This window comes from Diospyros lotus, chromosome 1 (genome assembly GCF_014633365.1).
Source record: "Diospyros lotus cultivar Yz01 chromosome 1, ASM1463336v1, whole genome shotgun sequence".
NCBI lineage: Eukaryota > Viridiplantae > Streptophyta > Magnoliopsida > Ericales > Ebenaceae > Diospyros > Diospyros lotus.
Window position 1 is genome coordinate 38632179 of NC_068338.1, and position 18361 is coordinate 38650539.

The window sequence follows — 18361 nt, forward strand, 5'->3', positions numbered from 1 at the left end:
TGATACATCAGCAGTGTTTCTAAGCAAAAACAACTATATTATATGATGGTACAGGGACAGTGTCGTGTGCTTGAATTTGATACTGATAGCCAGGAAGACAATATTGATATGAAGAGAATAAGTTTTGAGGGGCATCAGAATTAAATATCTATACAGAAAATTCAAATGTTCAAGGAAATACTTGTATCTTATTTTTGCAGTTGAATCATCTTATGTGCATTTTCCATTGATTTTTCTATTTACATCAGAATTTTTTGGATTCCTGGTGCTCAAACTCCTCACCATCCTATTTAATTTAAAGAAAATTGGAGGCATAAACTATAAATACAGAGGACAGAATGAAATTATAAGAGAACACCTGCCTAGTTGATGTAGAACATCAAAAATAGCTTGATTGATGTTGCAAGAGCTCGAATTGGGCTAATAACTTGGCACAACTTGATTTTAGTTTCAGATCACCATTTTGTGCTAGATCAATAAGCACTGCCTCAGCAGATTTCCCATATTGTTCTTTATGATCCTCAGATCTGAAAATTCTTTCCAAGATCCATAGTGCTTTCTCCTGAGACTTGATGGTCCCTCGTCCCAGTACTTTTATCAAGGCATTAACACCTGACACTTGGGCTATGCAATTGCTCCCACTTTCCCAAATTTCGTCTTGTAGAAGAGTGGCAAGAGCACTGAGAACAGCTTCATCTGCTTCCGTATCATTACCTTCCAAAATTTGAATCAACGGAGAAACAGCACCAGCCTTGATCAAACAAAATGTGCTCTGGACGGAACAGTAAGCATCATGAACTTCACAAAACGAATCTGCAGGAGGAGATACACAGAACCAACTTGATTTTCTGGACTTCTTGAGGGATAATGAATTTTGTGATAGTTGAGCTAGTGAGGTTGCAGCTCTACATTTAGTGACTGGCGAACCGTTTGAAAGACATCTGACAAGAAATGGTATTGCCCCTTGTTCAACAGAAAATTGTTGTAGCTTCTTATCGGATGGAACTGTGATGCGAATAAGCAAACCTGCAATGCTCTCAGCTAGCGAGCAGCTTGTCTGTGTTGAAGTCATTGGGCCTGAATTCATTATCGAGAACAGAGTGGGCAGTACGTTTGCTCTCTTGAGTATATCTGTTGCTTTCTTATTGCTGACTGGAAGGCTACTTAGTATGCCAACGGCAGCAGCCCTTTCACTCTCAGCTACCGCTGATGATATAACATTTATAATAATATTGAGATGGGTTTCTCCTAGCTGCTCTGTTAGCTCGACTGGTGAATCTTTAGATAGGGTGTATATTAATTCCAAAGCACCAGTCCTGGTCTTGGAGTTAGTTTCAGTCAGAAAGGGCAGGAGGAGCTGAATTGCAGCATTTTCCTTCATTTTCCTCCTAATTTTGGATGCACCATGATGGGATGCAATGCTGTTCAGTGCTTGTAAGAGGTGATGCTGAATTACTGGACTGGAAAGGTTTAGAAGTGAGAGCATCTGTTGTGCAACATTTTGGTTGACAAGAATAGATTCAGACTGAGCAATCTTTGCAAGAATGGCTGCCGCCGGTTCCCTGAGAGTCATCAGGACGGACGTCACAGAGAAGAGCAGCTGAAGCAGAGATGATACAATGCCCGTGCTGATCAAACGTAGGATGTTTTCTTTCAAACTGGATAAATTCTGCAATGCGTTTAGAGACGATAATTTTGCTTCAAGCTTCCCACAATTAAACATTTTCACAAGTGGTTCAATTGCCCCACCTTCTCCAAGAGAAGCTTTACTTTGATCAGTAAGCTCCATTTTTGAAAGTGCAGTTGCCATGAGTATTTTACTCATATCTGAACCTGCACAAACAAGGCATGGGATATTTAGTTGTTGACTTGTGAACTTGGAATTTGCTCAGTTAAGAGCAAACAGAACCTGAAATAGGATTTTAAAAAAGCTTTGTTGACTGAGTACCCATTAAATAATACGTTCAAACATCTGTTTAAGGTCGTATAAGAGCAAAAAGGATCTTGTTTACAGAATTTATAAACTTCACCCGTCTGATAGAATTATGCAACAAAGGAAGTAAAACACTACAACGACTTCATTTCATGGAATCAACTATCATATAATTCTAATATCTAATCGAGATTGACACTGGACGACTATACAAAGAAAGCAGGGATTGCATTGGAATTCTTATGCTCGATTTGGTTATAGACATGTCACTAGAAAAACATTCACATGATTACTTCTACGTGCATCTCCATAGATTACCGAACTCCATCAAGCAAACATTACTTTGCAATCATATGTTTTATGGTCGATTAATATCATGATTTGGTAAAACACACACCTTAGTAGCTTATATTCACTGATAAAAGATCATTACGCTAACAAATTTCATTAAAGCCCAGATACCATTGATTGTAATCTAAAGAAGCACCTCAAAATCTTTAAGCCAGCAATATCCAAACTACATTCATACTGATTTGACTTAATGCTCAAACAAGCAACGTAATATGTGGTGGACAAATGAAATAAGTCCTCTGGAATTACCTTCCTTAAGGTACTGAATTATAGGCTTGAAGTAACCAGCCTCTGCCATATGAAGAGCATTCTGTGTGTTGCTTGACAAAGCATTCAACAACTTGCCTGCATCCTGCGAAGCAGCAGGATCATCCCCATTTAAGATGGCAACCAACATAAGTATACACCCTTGAATCCTCCCAATCCTTCTTCGAACTGTAGGAACATCCGAGAGACTCAACAGCAGCCCAACAGCCTCCCTCCGCTCCTTCTCATCCCGTGCCAAAGATTTTACCAATGTCGATAAACATCCTACGTCTGCCATCTTGTCCTGCCAATTATGTTACTATGTAAAATACACAAAAACGATTATATTTATACCAAGCTCAACAAATCAATACAATTTCCATCACATATACCATGTTTTCAGCATTCACTGCTGCTAGAATTCTGAGTATCTGAATTATAGTCAACCGATTAATAGGCTTACTTGAACCCAGCCGGTTAAACAGAATTGGGATCACGCCTTCATCACTAATCCACTCATTGGTGATCGAACCATCCCGAAATGCCATATTTAACGCCAAAATTGCTGATCTGAATTCATCATCACTTCCATATTTCAGCTGCAAAACAACATCTTCAAGGTTGAGAGTAGTTTCAACTTCCAAAATCTCTTCCTCTATCTCACTTCTTGCTTCTTCCCCTGTTTGCTCTGTTTCCCCTGTTTCTTCTGTTCCAAAATCGTTCACCGACTCCGATTCCAAGCTCGAATCGAACCTCACACTCATCATTTCTTTCCGCAGTGCCTCAATGTTTTCTCTGTTTTCCATCGAAACGTCGTGACTGGCGAAGAGCACAAGCCCTAATGACCTTCCCAAATCGTGAGTCAGGCCTTCGATCTGCTTCTTCAATTGCGCTCCGCAATTGGCGCTTCGAGTCAAGGCCTTGGCTCGCCCCAGCTTCTCTTCGAGTGATTCAACTGCTTTTCGAATCTGCGGCTTGCTCATGGCCTTGTTCTGCTTGATTTCAGTGATAATTTGATCCAATTTCTCGACAAAAACAGAGAATTCGAGGAACACCTCGCTCTCCGTTTCCCAGTCTTTTTCTAGAGAAGCAAATTGTTCCGCAGACGTTGTCGCCTCGGAAACCTCCTCCGAAAATGTTCTATTTTCCATGTTCGAGCACAAAGACAGAGAGAGAGAGAGAGAGAGGGAGAGAGAGAGTTCTCTTTGATAAATCGAACTGTGTTTCTTATATATGTGTGCGTGTGTGTGAGAATGAATACTCTTCTTGGCCCTCTGCAGAACGTAAAATACAAGGTATAAGAGAGAAACAGACTCACAGGGATAGGTACGTCAAAGAATGAGAATGAAGAAGAGAAGATTAAGACAAGACAGAAGACAGATCAAGGCGACGGAGACTAGGTTTTTCCAAACCAATTCTTCGTTTCAAACAACTAGTACAAGTTCAAAGGCAGAGAGAAATATACAAATATACATATATATATAAAGAGAGAGAGATATTTTAGGGTTTTGTGCTTCTTCTATGAAATCGAAGGAGACGACTGGAAGTGATGCAATCTGAAAATATGTAGAGAGAGGGAAAACGTAGGGTAGCGGTTTGGAAGGTAGCGAAGGAAGGCATCTCTGAGATGTCAAGCTCGGTCTTCTCTCTCTGTTTCTCCAGAACTCTGACTGGTAAAAGAACGACGTCGTCTTTTCTCCCTCGTCCCCGACTTCCATTGAAACAAACGCGTGGAACGCAGAAGATGGAAGACGAAGTCAACGCACTCTCTCTCTCTCTCTCTCTGTTCTTGTTTTACCTTTCAAAATCTCTCTCTCTCTCTCTGTTCTTGTTTTACCTTTCAAAATCCATTTACAGTAGCTTGCGGATTTCCTCCGCTTAGAACGGAGATGGAGCTAGTCGCCTTCCAGTGCAAGGACCGTGTGGGCTAAACTGTTATATTTCACATTTTATTAATTTATTTGGGCAAAATAATAATAAATAATGAGTTAGATAGTGACGGTAGGCAATTAGTTTGTCACCAACTATAATAAATTTTTATATATTTTTTAAATGTATTAAAATAAATGATAAAAACATTTTAGAGATCTATGGAAAGTTAACAGGCATTTGTTAACAACATTGAAAAAGTAATTTAAAGTCACGACATTATGAGATGTGCTTGTTAATTTACAGTCATAAAATTATTTTGAATTCTATCCTTTTTGGTATGTTTTGCATTTATTGTAACAAATAAATTACACTTATATTGTGTAATATCTGTGCTTTGTCTCCAAATTGAATGTCCCAGAATTAGTTTATTTGCTGATTTTTATTAATGAATTGAGTGGACACATTCCTAACTCATAAAATCAATGGACTTTAGGGTGCGTTTCATTAAAAACATAGAGTTAGTATGGAAAAAATATATTTTTTTAGATAATTGAATTATCTATAATTAAATTATAAAAAAAAATATTAATTAAAGATATTTGATTGATTTAATTTTTTACCTATAAATTATTGTACTTTTCAATTTTTGATATTTGATTGTCATTACTTTACATAAAATTAATTACATATACACATGTAAATAAGAAATAATCAAATACACAAATTAATAATTAATTACATAAAATAATTAAATATACATATATTTAAAAAATAAATCAAATATAAATATATAAAATAATCAAATAATCAGCTAATGAGTCTCTAGTTGCAATTTCATAGTCGCCTCCTACCGCGCCATGGAATTATCACCCATGCATTATAATCTTTTATGTTTCTTTTGCAACGCGTCCATTTGTCTTCTCTAATCACTGCCCATGCCTTTGTCGTTCCCTATGCCTCAGTTGATGGCCATCACCTACGTCTACTCCAATCACCGCCCATACTTTCATCATAGTTGATGGCTGTTCCAATTGTTGGATCTGACCAATCATTCTCTTCTCTTATTTATTAATAGATGGTGTGGAAGGGACGCCAACTATGTATTAGGTGGATTTTTTCATCTCCATACAAAATTGTATCCGTAAGAAAACTAATTCCAACAAAAGTGAAAAAATTATATTATGTGACCACAAGTAAGAAAATATTTTTCATAAAAAATTTGATCAATCAAATACCTCAAAAACTAAAATTTAAGTGAAAAATAACAATTTTTCAAAAAAAAAAAAAAAAAGAAGGGGTCAATCAAAGAGACCCTTACTGATATTTCAAAATCAAATAAATGGCATTGCCGACCTTACCTGCATTCCAGGTAGCCTTCCTTGCCGTTGAATTGATCTATGTCAACCATGAAAATATTAATAATATATAATTTAATCCCCGTAAAGCAAAAAGGACTCCATGGCCCAATGGATAAGGCGCTGGTCTACGGAACCAGAGATTCTGGGTTCGATCCCCAGTGGAGTCGTTTTTACATCGTCAAGTTTTGTGGGAGGGGGAAGTTTTCGAGGTGACTTTTCGTCTTTAACCCAATTATAAAAAAAAAAAAAAATCATTATTTCCACACTGTTATGTTTTATATATGTATAAATATATATTAAACATTATGTATTGGCCAAATATATATGTTTATATTTTGTACGTTAAATTTTTTATTATTTTAATTATATTATTACATTATACATTTTAAAATTATTTACATATTTTAGTTAAAATATATAATACAAGTATATTGAAATACTCAAATTATTTCTTAGACAACCACCATTTCTACCGTAACTTATTATTTCAATGGCCGGCAATGAGACAAGTGCAAACTAATGTCTATGGTAGAAGATGCAAAGGTCTTTGTTAGTCAAAGAAAATAAAAGGCAAAAAAGATAAAGTCATTAGCAATGGTGAAAGCCCAATAGACAAAAATGTTGGCAATGATAGAAAGCGTTGATAATAGTAAAAGGTCCTCAAATGTGTCACCCGATGCCTTCGCCTTTTAGCGTTTTATTGACAATCTCTACACTTTCCACTATAATTGTCAATTTGCATTTGTCTCGTTGCCAACTATTAAAGAATTAGTTGTGACAAAAATGATGATCACGCGAGAGTTAATTTGAATATTTTAATGAATGTGTGTTGTAAATTATAATTGAAAAAGTGTACAATTGACTAAAAAAATATCTAATCAAATTATGTAATTGAAAGGACAAACAAAAATTAAATAACTATTCGAAATAAATATAAAAATAAAAAACTAAAAAAATGTATTTGACCATGACTAGGTTCAGAAATTTCTCAATCCCCATCATAAACTTGATTAATAATCATTAAGAATTAAAACGAGACGGCCCCAATCGGACAAATTAAATTGTTATTTCTATTCACGGAGCCCAAGATTGTGACCATAACTACCATTTAGTATCATTCATAATAGACATTTTTGATGTATAATTATTAGTTTGACTTGGCCTTTGTCCAAGTTGATCTAGTTGTCTTTGTCTATCAATTAATTTGGAGCAAAATGATTTTTTTTTTTAATTTTTTACACAAAAAATAACTTTAAAATTACATGTCTTTTACATAATTTAAGGTTATAATTGTAAAAAAATTATTTATATAAAATTGACTTAATTTAAAATTGTATTGGAGCGTGCCCATCCAAATCAATGCTCAACACCCACTGCTAAATAAAATAAAATTGTCATTGTTGTTTAAAATATTTTTATTAATTATTAAAATTAAAACTGTCTACTGCCCAAAATATAAAAAATTCAGATAATTCCAAATTTAAAAAAATAATAAATATAATTTAAAAAATAAACAAATCATTACAAATTTTAATTTAAAAAATTCGTTCAGAATCGCCAAATTCACCACTAGACACCCGCCCCTTACTCACCACAGAACCAGGGGGACTCCGAGACTTTAAATGGGAACCCAAATGAAGACCAAATGAAATTCAAATCTGTCATTTCCCAATCAGGTTCAAGTATTAGATCGTGCGTTCGCAACCACTACTTTCGATTGCTCGCTTCCTTAACGTGACGCCACGTGGACGCATGGCCCCACGCCAACTTGCGGCTCGCTCTCTCTCTCGCTCTCTCTCCCCTCTCTCTTCAGGCTCCCGGAAAACTGTGGAAAAGGAAAAGCTCAAAATAGAAGAAGAAGAAGTAGAAGAAGGTCAACAGAAGACTCTGCTGAAATGGGAACTGGTTTTATTCTTGTTTATTGTAAGTGTTAACGGTGTTATTTCCGGTGACGGTGACGATAAGGTAATTTCTTCTTCCGTGAAACAATTTGGCGATGTTCCGGACAATTCTCGAGCCTCTGGTGCAATCTGGCTCCGGTGCGAAGATCTGTTGCGGTTTCTTTAGCTATGTTTGATTGGAACGACGAAGAGGTAAACCTAGTTTTTGTTTTTCTACTTCTGTTTGGTTACTTGGAAATAAGAAGGGAAATAAAGGAAAAGAATCTGTTGCGGTTTCTTTAGCTATGTTTGATTGGAACGACGAAGAGGTAAACCTAGTTTTTGTTTTTCTACTTCTGTTTGGTTACTTGGAAATAAGAAGGGAAATAAAGGAAAATTTGGCGATTGTGGATCTGTTAGTCACCAATTGCGACCGTGAAATCAATGGGTTGCAGGATTTGGAGAATGTTGTGAGTTTCATTTATTTTCTTCCCGTGGCTTGGAGCGTAGTGCGTAATCAAGTTGGCTCACAGCCTAATTTTATTTGGCTTCTTACATTTGTCTTGTTAGTGGAATTAGATCTAGCTTTTATTTTTTTTTTAATAATGTTTGAAGCTAAATACTGTCATGTGCAAGAAACAGATAACACTGTATACTGAAAAGACAACGGATACTTGGAATTATATAGATGTTTGTCAATGGAATTATAAATTTTAGGGTTCTCCTCATGCCACATATATAATTACAGGGCCAAATACATCAACAGTCAACACATGACTGCCAAAGAATAATTTCTTCTTGCTTACCTGCACGAACTTAAGCGTAGAGCTGTCATTCACTCCTAAAATCGAGCTTAGTTGTGACCAACTGTGAGTTTTCTCTTATTTTCATTTTTTTTCTCCTTTTAATTTTGCTTCCTCCATCTAGTAATCACCACTAGAACTCTAGCATGAGCAACAAGCTATCCTGCATTTTAATATTTTCTTTATAACTCTTGCAATATTAAACAAGAACCGTGTCTTGCAATTAAGTGGCTGACATGTCCGCCAACTACGTGGTATCACACCCAAAGCAAATACTAGGTGAGTCATCCCTCGACTGGACTATCTTACTAGTCACAATAATGATTGGCAAATCATGATTGAACCCAGTCAATCACACTTACCTTGGTTAGTCATGCTTACCACTAATCATGTTGCCTTAAACAATATACTTAAACCTGATCAATTGTAATTAAGTTAACACATAAATCTTGGAAGTACTTCTAATATTAGTTGAGCTAGAATGTTGCATTTACAAATAAGCAATTTAAGTAGGCTCTAGCTGTATTTCATACCCAAGCACATAGGTGATACAGTTTATTTCTACACAATTACTATGCTTAATCATGCTTCAACAAAATTAATAACGTATAGAAACATTTAATATGAGTATACATTGTGATCCGCTTTGTTCTGTTCAGCAAAGGCCCTTCCTTTTGACACAATTGGATTATTAAAGCCAACTGTTGTCCCTGCATAAGGGGTGGGTCTTACAGTCTGGCTCCTTTCTGCCTTTTGCACTTGAAAACAACTCTTAAGTTACTGCACATAATAACTTGATGTGTTTCTATATTAGGAGTTTAAACACCAAAACAATAGGAGGTCTAGCTGACAATGCTTTGAGCATGCTCACTTAAAAGCACATATCAGAGATTTTACGTATGAAATGCAAAACTAAAACCTAGGGCATTATAAGGTTGGCCAAATGGACAAACAGTACATGTTTAAGTGTGATAGACTTAACATTATTGAAGTGATTGTTCTAGTTTACAAATTATTATTTTTTATACTTGTTTACTCTTCCTGTATCTGCTAGTTTAAGTTCTATTTAGTTGAATTGAAGAGTGCTTTTCTTCCAAGTGAAGGCATTGGGTGTTAGAATTTTGGTTTGTTCAGTACAGCCTTGTTGCAGAGGACTGTGTGAGGGGAAATTTGTGTATAAGGGTTAACATGGGGAACTATGCATTTGGAGATGGAGAGGTTATCCAACACTGCGGAGGGTTCTAGTGAGGTGGGTATTTGGATGAGTGTCATTGGGAGTAAAGGAGGAGTGTTGCAATTTTGTGAGTTTTAAGGTGCAGAATGGGAATTATTGATGTAATCATTTACTCCAGAGAAGATTTCCCCAAGTGTTCAGATAGCGCATTTCCCAGCTCCTTCAGTTAGTTAGTTGCCATCCTTGGTGAGTGACTAGGTTTCTCGTGTTTTTAGCAGATTCTTGTAGGATTTGGGGTAGTGGTAGTTCACATCTTTGTTGAAGATCTCTTGACTTGTTTAGTACCATCTGATTCGGACGATTCTCTGCCATGGAAAGGTTCACTAAATGCAACATGTTTGGAATGGGAATGTTGATAATGGTGGCCTGACTTTAGCAAGAAAGAAAATTTGGAGTTTCTGATCCTAAAATGTTCACATTCTTTGTTCTGTTGGAAATTCACTTAGTTATTTGACGGCTGGTAATCTGAAGAAGAGTCTCCTCATGTTGGATTGCAGTATATGCATAACGAGTAAGGAAAGTTTTAATCATCTTTTCTTACACTCCCTAATGGCTTTAGAGTGTTGGAGTCATCTTTTATCTGATTTTGTGTTCCTCTGGTCATCCTTTTCCAGGTTATGATTTTTTGGCTTCTCAGTCAAATGGGTGTTGAAGGTACGGGTGGTGGCTCTTATTTGTCAAAAGGGGTGCTTATAGAGAGAGGAGAGAGAAAGGAATAGGAGACCTTTAAGGGTCTTAAATGTTTTGTTATCTAGAAAGCAGCAGGGTTGGTCTCATTTCATTTGTTTCATGGTGATATTTCATTCCTTTTTATTTTCTTCTTTTGTTGATTATTTTAGAAAATTGCATGTATCTACCACTATATGGCTGTCTGTTCATAAATGACTGTCAACATGGCTTCATCCCTTTATGGTGCATCCTTGATAATTTATCTGTACTACAGTTAAAAGAAGAAAAAAATGTTAAGCATACGTCCTAAATATCCTTGCTAAATTCTACTGAAGCATCATAATCTTTTTTGGGGGTAAGTACTGGAGCACCATAGTTAGTCTTTTTTTTTTATTCTCAAACTCATGAACACTGCATGCTCTTGTGCAGCATCTATCCCTCTCCCTCCCTCTCATTCATGTGCACACAAAAATAGACAGAGATAGCCAATGTTGTTGCCTTAACTCTAATTTATTGCTTCAGTAATTTGTCTACTGATAGAAGATGCTGACCACTTTATCATTGTGGGACCTTTCTCTTGTCATGAGCTCTCTCTTTTTTCAGCTTGATAATATAATATGGGGTGAGCCTGGTGAGATTGATGACCATATTGTGCCTTTCCGTGAGGGAAGTGAAGATAAGCCTCCAGGATTACAGGGAGATCACATTAAAAAGGAGCAGGATCATGATGCTACAAATGCTAAACCAGCTGGGCAGAAGAAACTTGCTAAAATTGAATATACTAGGGGTGAACAAGCGAGCCCTTTGCACTATGATACGAATGAAGGAATTTCTGCATCAGGATATAACATGGATCCATTGCCTGATTTATCTTCTAAACATCTTGTCAGAATTCATCAGGGTCCATGGGGACCGAAGTATCTAATGTTTTAACTGAAGCCACAGAATTTGGTTCTAAGGGAGGTAAGAGTATTACTTGTTGATGGAAAAGGTTGGAAAAAGAAAGCTTACCATGATGTTGTTCCATATTGAATGCTAATGAGTTTTGATCTTTTGACAGGTGAGACAACTCAACTTGATAATTGTTCAGATATTATTCAGAATCAGCATGAAACTAGGGAGCAAAGTGATTTTGTTGACTACGGCTGGGATAACATTGGAAGCTTTGATGATCTTGATAGAATTTTCAGGTAAACCACCATCTTGATATCCTTGGTATTCACCTCAGTCATCATTTTGAGATTTATAATGCAGCTCATCACTGTCTGATGAAGCAATATATTTTATCATGTGATTATTTGACATTTTTTGGAGAGGGCAAGCCTTGATAGTAATGGTTAGATTGCTCCTTTGTGACTGGGATGTCATGGGTTTGAGTTGTGGAACAATCTCTTTGCAAAGCAAAGGTAAGGCTGCATATGAAAATGATTCTCTCTTGACCCTTGCAAAATGAGGAGCCTTGTGCACTGGGAGTGCCCTCTATTCATTTTTTGACATTTGGAAACTGAGATCATCATGTAGACAAAATATGCAAGTGTGTCACTTGTCAATCTGTCTAGGCAAGTGTATATTTCCTTCTTTCAACTGGGAGCCCTACTTAATCTGATTCAACTATGAAAAAGATGGAGCCCATGAAACCTGAAAGATACAACATTCTAATATCTTAGGTGTTTGAACTTCTTAATTTTTTTCCAAATATTTGATTATGTATAATGTTATTCTGGTATATAGTTATTCAAGTGAAAAATCTTAGCTTTTCAACATTAAGTATAGACCAAGGAAGAATTATTGAGAGACATGTTCTGTCAGACAAGTTTAGAATGTTACCTATTTCCCACTATTTCTATCATAGGATCACTTTTTTAACCATGAAAAATGAGTTATTCTGTTTAGCTACTTTTGCTTGCAGTAAAATACGTCCTCTATTCTGATATGCATCAAAGAACACTATGATGCATTGTGTTGTGACACACCGTTCCATTGGGTTTGATTAGATCTAAGAAAAGTTCGTACACAAACGTTCCATTGTGGTAGGGAACAGAATTGACTCCTAGATTTTTTCATTTATGTTTTTCCTATCTAGTGTAATTTATTTTTGCTCAATGTTGCTGGAATTTGTTTTTTGGCTGTATGCATCTGACTCAATATCCTCACAAGTGATATTTTGCAGCAATGACGACTCAGTATTTGGAAATGTGAGTCTTGGTAATGCAAATGAGTTGTGGCCATCTTCAAAAGACATAGCAAATAGTCCTGAAGGATCTTTTCAGTTATCAATGGACTCTCCAAGTTTGGGTTTAGGAACACAGAGGAGTACATCTGGACATTTTGAAGTTAAAACAGAATATGTACAAGATCAAGACCATTCTTCAACACATGGCTATGTGAAAATGAACTATCTGGCATCCTATTCTCAGCAAAATGTTCATGCAGGTGGTGATCAGGTAGACTATGTCGGAGTTAAAAGTAAGCATGTAGCAAAGGAGAAGGTATGAGGCAGTCAATAAATGGTCTCGCACAATTCCTATTTCTAACCATTCTATTTTCTGATGTGTTTTATATTATATCTGTAGTTAGATTTTTAATTTTCTGGTATATGGTTTTGTGAATCTATTGTTTAGTTGTTTCTTGGGTTTCCTCAGAGTGATATTGAATTGCTTGGGAAGACCCCAGAATTCAACTCCAACCTTGCTGCTGAAAATATTGCGACATTAAATGAATTCAGAGACGAGGTAATTCTTTTTTTTTTTTTTGACTTTTCATTCTCAAAGTGAAGCAGACCCTTAAGACTGTGGTATTCCAATTTGGAACATGTCCACTGATTTTGCCCAGAGCCAGACTGTTCAAGATGCTTTTCTAAGCTGTTCAAACCTCATTTAATCTGAATCCCAATCCTAAGGCTGCTGATACCAATGAAATTAATCAGATCTTTTGCAGTACAATGAATAGTGATGTGAAGTTCGATGGATAAGACAAGTTTTCTCATGCTTCTATGACTTCTTGAGCAAGGATCAAAATTTTGTTTTTAGGCATTGTGTTGGATAACTTGGAAATTAATGGAAACATTTCAAAACACAAAAAGAAAAAAAAAAAATTGGAAACACGAGGGAAGCAACAAAAAAACATACATTTTGGAAACTTGTAAATGTTTGGATGAAGAGAGTAAAACGTGAACTGGAAAAATTAAATCACTAAACACATTTGAGGTCTACATGATGGTGAGCCTTGGTAACAATGGTAAGGTTGCTCTTTTATGGCTAGAAGGTTACGAGTTTGAGTTGTTGGAACAGCCTTTTTGCAAAGCGAAGGTAAGGCTACATATAAAATGACCCTCCCTTGATCCTCACAAAGTGAGGAGCTTTGTTCTCCATTCGCTAGGTACCCTCTTCAGTTTAAGGATCACATCAAATAATTTTGCCATCTAAAAAATGCTGCCTTCTCCCATGCATTTCCATGCTTTGATCAGGATATTATCCAGTGCGACTGCTTTACCATTATTCATCTTCTTTATGGCTTGCTTCTCCTTTTCTGGACAATATGTCTATGGAACATGTAAAATAGATGCATCTAGATTACTGCAACTTTTAGTAAAGAAGCTAAAAAAACACCCCACTCAATGTCTAAATTGAACTCTGAAAAAATTTATAAAATAATTCTAGAGCCTCTATAAATTCTCACAGAAATCTTTTAGCAATGAAATATATAATGGAGGATTACATTCTCCTGCTTTCCAGACTCATATTCACAACCATGAATATTTGTTGATCACATCAGAGTTATGTTTAGCATGACAGTAACTACACATTTCTAAAGTCTGCTAGTTTATTCAACTGAAATGGGGCAAATGAAAAATTTGCAAAATGTTTAATGCTTTTCCAAAGTTGATGACTCAAAGATACAGAAGGGTGATAATTTGTGAAATTTTAAGGAGCTGTAAATTGAATTGTGTTAAATTCATCCTGTCTGCATGAAATACATTTTATGCAGTTTCTCTTAGAAAATGGCAGATGGAAATGCTAAGACTTTCAGGGCCATGGGTTGCAATATGATGTTTAAGTTAGCTGTTATTAAAATAAAACAACAACATTGGACTCCAAAAAAGAATATAGTTATGAATATCCCAATTCCAGATTGTTACTTGTGAAGGACCTTTATCCTTGTTTGACATAATATGCCTACCTTTATACCAACAACAACATTGGACTCCAAAAAAGAATATAGTTGCTTGTCAAATTTAAATAGGTGTTCAACAATATAAGCAACCACCATTTACTACAACATCATACATTTTGATGAGGCTCTGAATGAATTTGTGCTGATCAGCTCTGGTGTTCTTCCATATGTTGTTTTATGGGTTTTCTTGCATGCGCTTGAACATGAAGTATCTGGTTTGCTTTCCACAGGCACAGGGGAAGAATCAGAGAAAAATATCCAGAAGCCATAAAAAATCAGGAGGATCTGTTGGACAACAGTCACAAGATTCATGTGCTACCTGGTCTCTATCTTCAAACCAATTCCAGCAGCTTGATGATCAAATTGCACTGTCAATGCCACAAATTACATCTTCTGTTCTCTATGAGCAAATACAGCTACAGAGACCTGCGTCATCACAATATCAGCAATCTACCACCCCATTAGCAGCCTCTTCTGTGAATGGAAGTATCAAAAATCAATGTTGCACTGTGAACAATTTTCCACAAATACATTCTAGAGAAGATAATCAAGCAGCACTTTCTGGTTATGAAGTTTCTTCAAGTATCACAAATCCTTTAAGCAGGTCTCTGGGTGCCTCCACAAAGTCACTGATAATGACACCTCAGGAAAAGATTGAAAAATTAAGATGGAGGCAGCAAATGCAAGCTTTGCTTGCAATTCAGAAACAGCAGCAGCAACTCAATCATCAAGTCACTTGTAATGATCTTTCAGTTGCTCAAAAGTTCCTGCATGCAAATCAAGTCCAGAAGATGCAGGGAGGGGATATTGCAGTTGAAAACAATAGCACCCTACCTTCAAATGATCCAAACTCAAACATTGAACAGGATGACTCCGATGCAATCTCTTTGGCAATTGAAAATAATTATTCAGTGGAGGATACTGTTCTTCACCAGCTTCAGGACATTGTTACCAAGGTAACTTTTATATTTGAGTTGAGTACATCTTTCCCCAGTAGAATGTTAAATTTTTTATTCTACTCTTTCTCCAGTAGAACAATACCAACTCGATTATAAACTTGATTTTTTTAATCAATTTTATCAATTAAATTGATAACTAGCAGTCCCAGTCTTAGTATTTTTATTACTGGTGGTATCAATCTTGACCCAGGCCTCAATATCAATTTATTTTGAAGACAAAAATAGATAAATTTTCAATCAAAATATTCTCTATCCAGATTTTTTGATCCAACTTCTGAAGCCATGGATTCTCACAGTTGGACATCCGAATAAGACTCTGTATACGAGATAGCTTGTTTCGATTGGCTCAAAGTACAATGCAAAGGCATTATCCTAGTGAGACAAGCAGCACAAACAAAGATAGCAGAAATGAGCTTGAAATCCTCACAACAGAAGAAGCGAGTCATCATAACAGGTTTGTGAACTATAAAGGACTGGACTTTTTTTATTTCAAATAGAAATTGTCAAAGTAAATGTTGGTAATAATATTAGAAGCTAATTAGTTGATGCCTTCTGAATTCTATTAGGGAACACATAGGCCAATGGAATAATACATACCCAAAAACAAAATTTGAAGCCAGTACGTATATAGTAAATACAGTTTGGAAAGGGAAACATGTTGAAAGGGAAACACAAAAAGAAAAAGGTGGGCTTTCTAAAAGTATAGGAGATTCTTTGAAGAACATTTCTTTTAAATTTTTTGTGGTAATACTGAGAATTAGTGTTAATAAATGTAAAATTTAACAGTTTGTTGAAGAATGAAGTTCACAGAAAGTGCTAGATTCAAGCAACAATAAAATAGAGAATAGAAAAAATAACCATTATATTTATGAAAATAAGGATACCTAATAACAAAGAAAAGGACAAAAAACTCGCTTAGGGAAAAGAAAATTAAAAAGGTTAAGGGACTCCATGCAGGTACTGCTGGACCCTTAATCTGTTCTCTTAAACAAGTTAATTACTTTTTTAAGGTTTCATATATGCTTTTTGACTTTGTAAAAAAGACAGTTATTTTGGATAATGGATATTTCTAATGAGCATTGAAACAACCATTATTTGGAAGATATTTGAAAATGTTTTGGCACGGTTTGATAGGTACACAAACACTGAGAGCTTAGTTTTCTACTGGAGTTTTTGTTGGTTCTTGTGACAAAAAGCTTTTGCTCATTATGATAGAGTTAAAAAAACTGAGATTTCGGTTGTATTATTTACAGGTTGACTCAACTGTCCAATGTGGAGACAGCAACCAATCCCATTGACCGAACCGTGGCTCATCTGCTTTTCCACAGATCTATTAAATTATCCACAAAACATCCCGACACCCCTGAATCACCAGCATCAGCTAAGTTCCCGTGTGAAAGAAAGACTGCTGGTTCATTGAATTCACCTAGAGGGACCTTGCCTGACAATTACATAAGTAAACAGGATATGTCAATCTGTGCTTCAAGAGATCCTATTCCTGGCCTACATGCCGAAGGAGATTGCTCTAAAAACAATCCCTGCATGGATACTTCTGAGAATGCTTCAAACGCTGAAGCAGTAGCAGCAGCAGATGATAGAGGTACAGGGGTTAATTGAAGCGTGGCAAGCATCAAAATTAAGTTATACAATGGTAATCTCTCCTTTTTTCTTCTTCTTCCGTGCATTTCGATACATGAGCACACAGATTCACTGGTAATGAAGTTAATCTTTCATTTTCAGCAAACTGAATCTTCATCGAGTGCATCACGATGATGGCCGGTGAGGTTTCCTATTATATTGTCGGCTGATTGGAGCTTCATCAATCGATCCAGCCACTTTCATAATGCCCTATTAATAATCGTACAACATCTGAGCAAACAAGACTTCACTTATGCATATGCAAGAGGGTTGTGTGTGTGCATGATATGCCCTTTCCTGTTTTCTTCTGGAAGAACATGACCATTATCCCAACCCTGTTAATTGTCTGTTTGCCATGCTTCCCGGGAAGGGTGATCCTTCTTAAGCATGGCTTTGTGGTAATAATCCTGTCCGTGCCAGTATTAACTGTGTGTTACCGTTTGGAAAACTGATCTGGGTCGAATTGTGTTTAATTGTGTTCTATCATCTGTTTGACTGTTGGTGTTTGTGTGACTATGCTCTATTTGCAGTGAAGAGAGTCATTTCTTAGTTCAAGTGTTAGTATGCTGTGGTTGACAGCAGGTTCCGGATTTTAAGACGGATTGAGATTTTGTCTTCTTTGCATGAAAGTCATTTCAATATCTAAGAGTTTTTATTTATTTATGATCATATCAAATTTTATGAATTTATGATGTTTGATTTGGATCAAAAGGATTTTTTTTTTTAGAAGTGTTGACAAGAGCAAAGTTTTGATCTTCTAATGATTTCAAAAGCATATTTACCAAACACTATGCAAATGTCCCCAAAAATGGTTCCTATGTAATCATTGTATATTCCTTTTTTCTTTCGGAAATGTTAAATTTGAGAGGAAATTTAAGAAGTAAACAAATAAATTTTTATTTCAAAATTGATAGAAAATGTTAAATGTGTTTTCTTGCATTTGTTAGGCACACAAAAAAATTGACAAATTATGAGAAATAATTAATATAGAGAGGGTATCACATTATCTATTATTTAATATAATAATATATTTAAATTAAATTATACTATTATTTATTATATATTAATATAAGTTAAGGATGAACCATGAATTATAAAAAAAAATATTTTTTTGTGAGAAATCATTTAAAAATAAAATTATACTTATGTCACGTCGTGTGTCTTTAATTAAAAGTTATATTCATATGTTTTTAATGAAAATAAATTTTAAAAATTAAAACTTTTATGACATGACATGACGTTATA

The 18361-nt window shown here is 35.6% G+C and overlaps 2 protein-coding genes and 1 non-coding gene across 3 annotated transcripts; 2 read left to right on the plus strand and 1 right to left on the minus strand.

The window, feature by feature from the left end:
- Positions 1-168: 168 nt before the first annotated feature.
- Positions 169-4425, minus strand: LOC127809570 (U-box domain-containing protein 44-like). Its single transcript, XM_052348450.1, has 3 exons — positions 2923-4425; positions 2534-2834; positions 169-1833 (listed from the first exon to the last, which is right to left on the minus strand). The coding sequence occupies exons 1-3, from the start codon at positions 3679-3681 to the stop codon at positions 380-382; spliced, it is 2514 nt and encodes an 837-aa protein (XP_052204410.1). The 5' UTR covers positions 3682-4425; the 3' UTR covers positions 169-379.
- Positions 4426-5854: 1429 nt separating this feature from the next.
- On the plus strand, positions 5855-5927 carry TRNAR-ACG (transfer RNA arginine (anticodon ACG)). The gene has a single exon. It is a non-coding gene; the product is annotated as a tRNA-Arg (tRNA).
- A 2000-nt stretch (positions 5928-7927) lies between these two features.
- LOC127807377 (protein LNK2) lies at positions 7928-17671 on the plus strand. The gene is given in 10 exon segments (XM_052345175.1): positions 7928-7969; positions 10950-11244; positions 11247-11324; positions 11437-11536; positions 12517-12835; positions 12989-13078; positions 14750-15475; positions 15775-15932; positions 16732-17129; positions 17219-17671. Coding segments are annotated over 9 exon segments (2154 nt in total). The 5' UTR covers positions 7928-7945; the 3' UTR covers positions 17096-17129; positions 17219-17671.
- The last annotated feature ends 690 nt before the right edge of the window (positions 17672-18361 follow it).

What these genes read in the sequence shown, in the direction of transcription:
- LOC127809570 (XM_052348450.1), bottom strand. Translation starts at nt 3,681, where the DNA reads ATGGAAAATAGAACATTTTCGGAGGAGGTTTCCGAGGCGACAACGTCT. An exon ending in CAGTGAATGCTGAAAACATG is followed by an intron (nt 2,835 to 2,922) that starts GTATATGTGATG and finishes CATAATTGGCAG; the next exon opens with GACAAGATGGCAGACGTAGG. An exon ending in AATTCAGTACCTTAAGGAAG is followed by an intron (nt 1,834 to 2,533) that starts GTAATTCCAGAG and finishes TTGTTTGTGCAG; the next exon opens with GTTCAGATATGAGTAAAATA.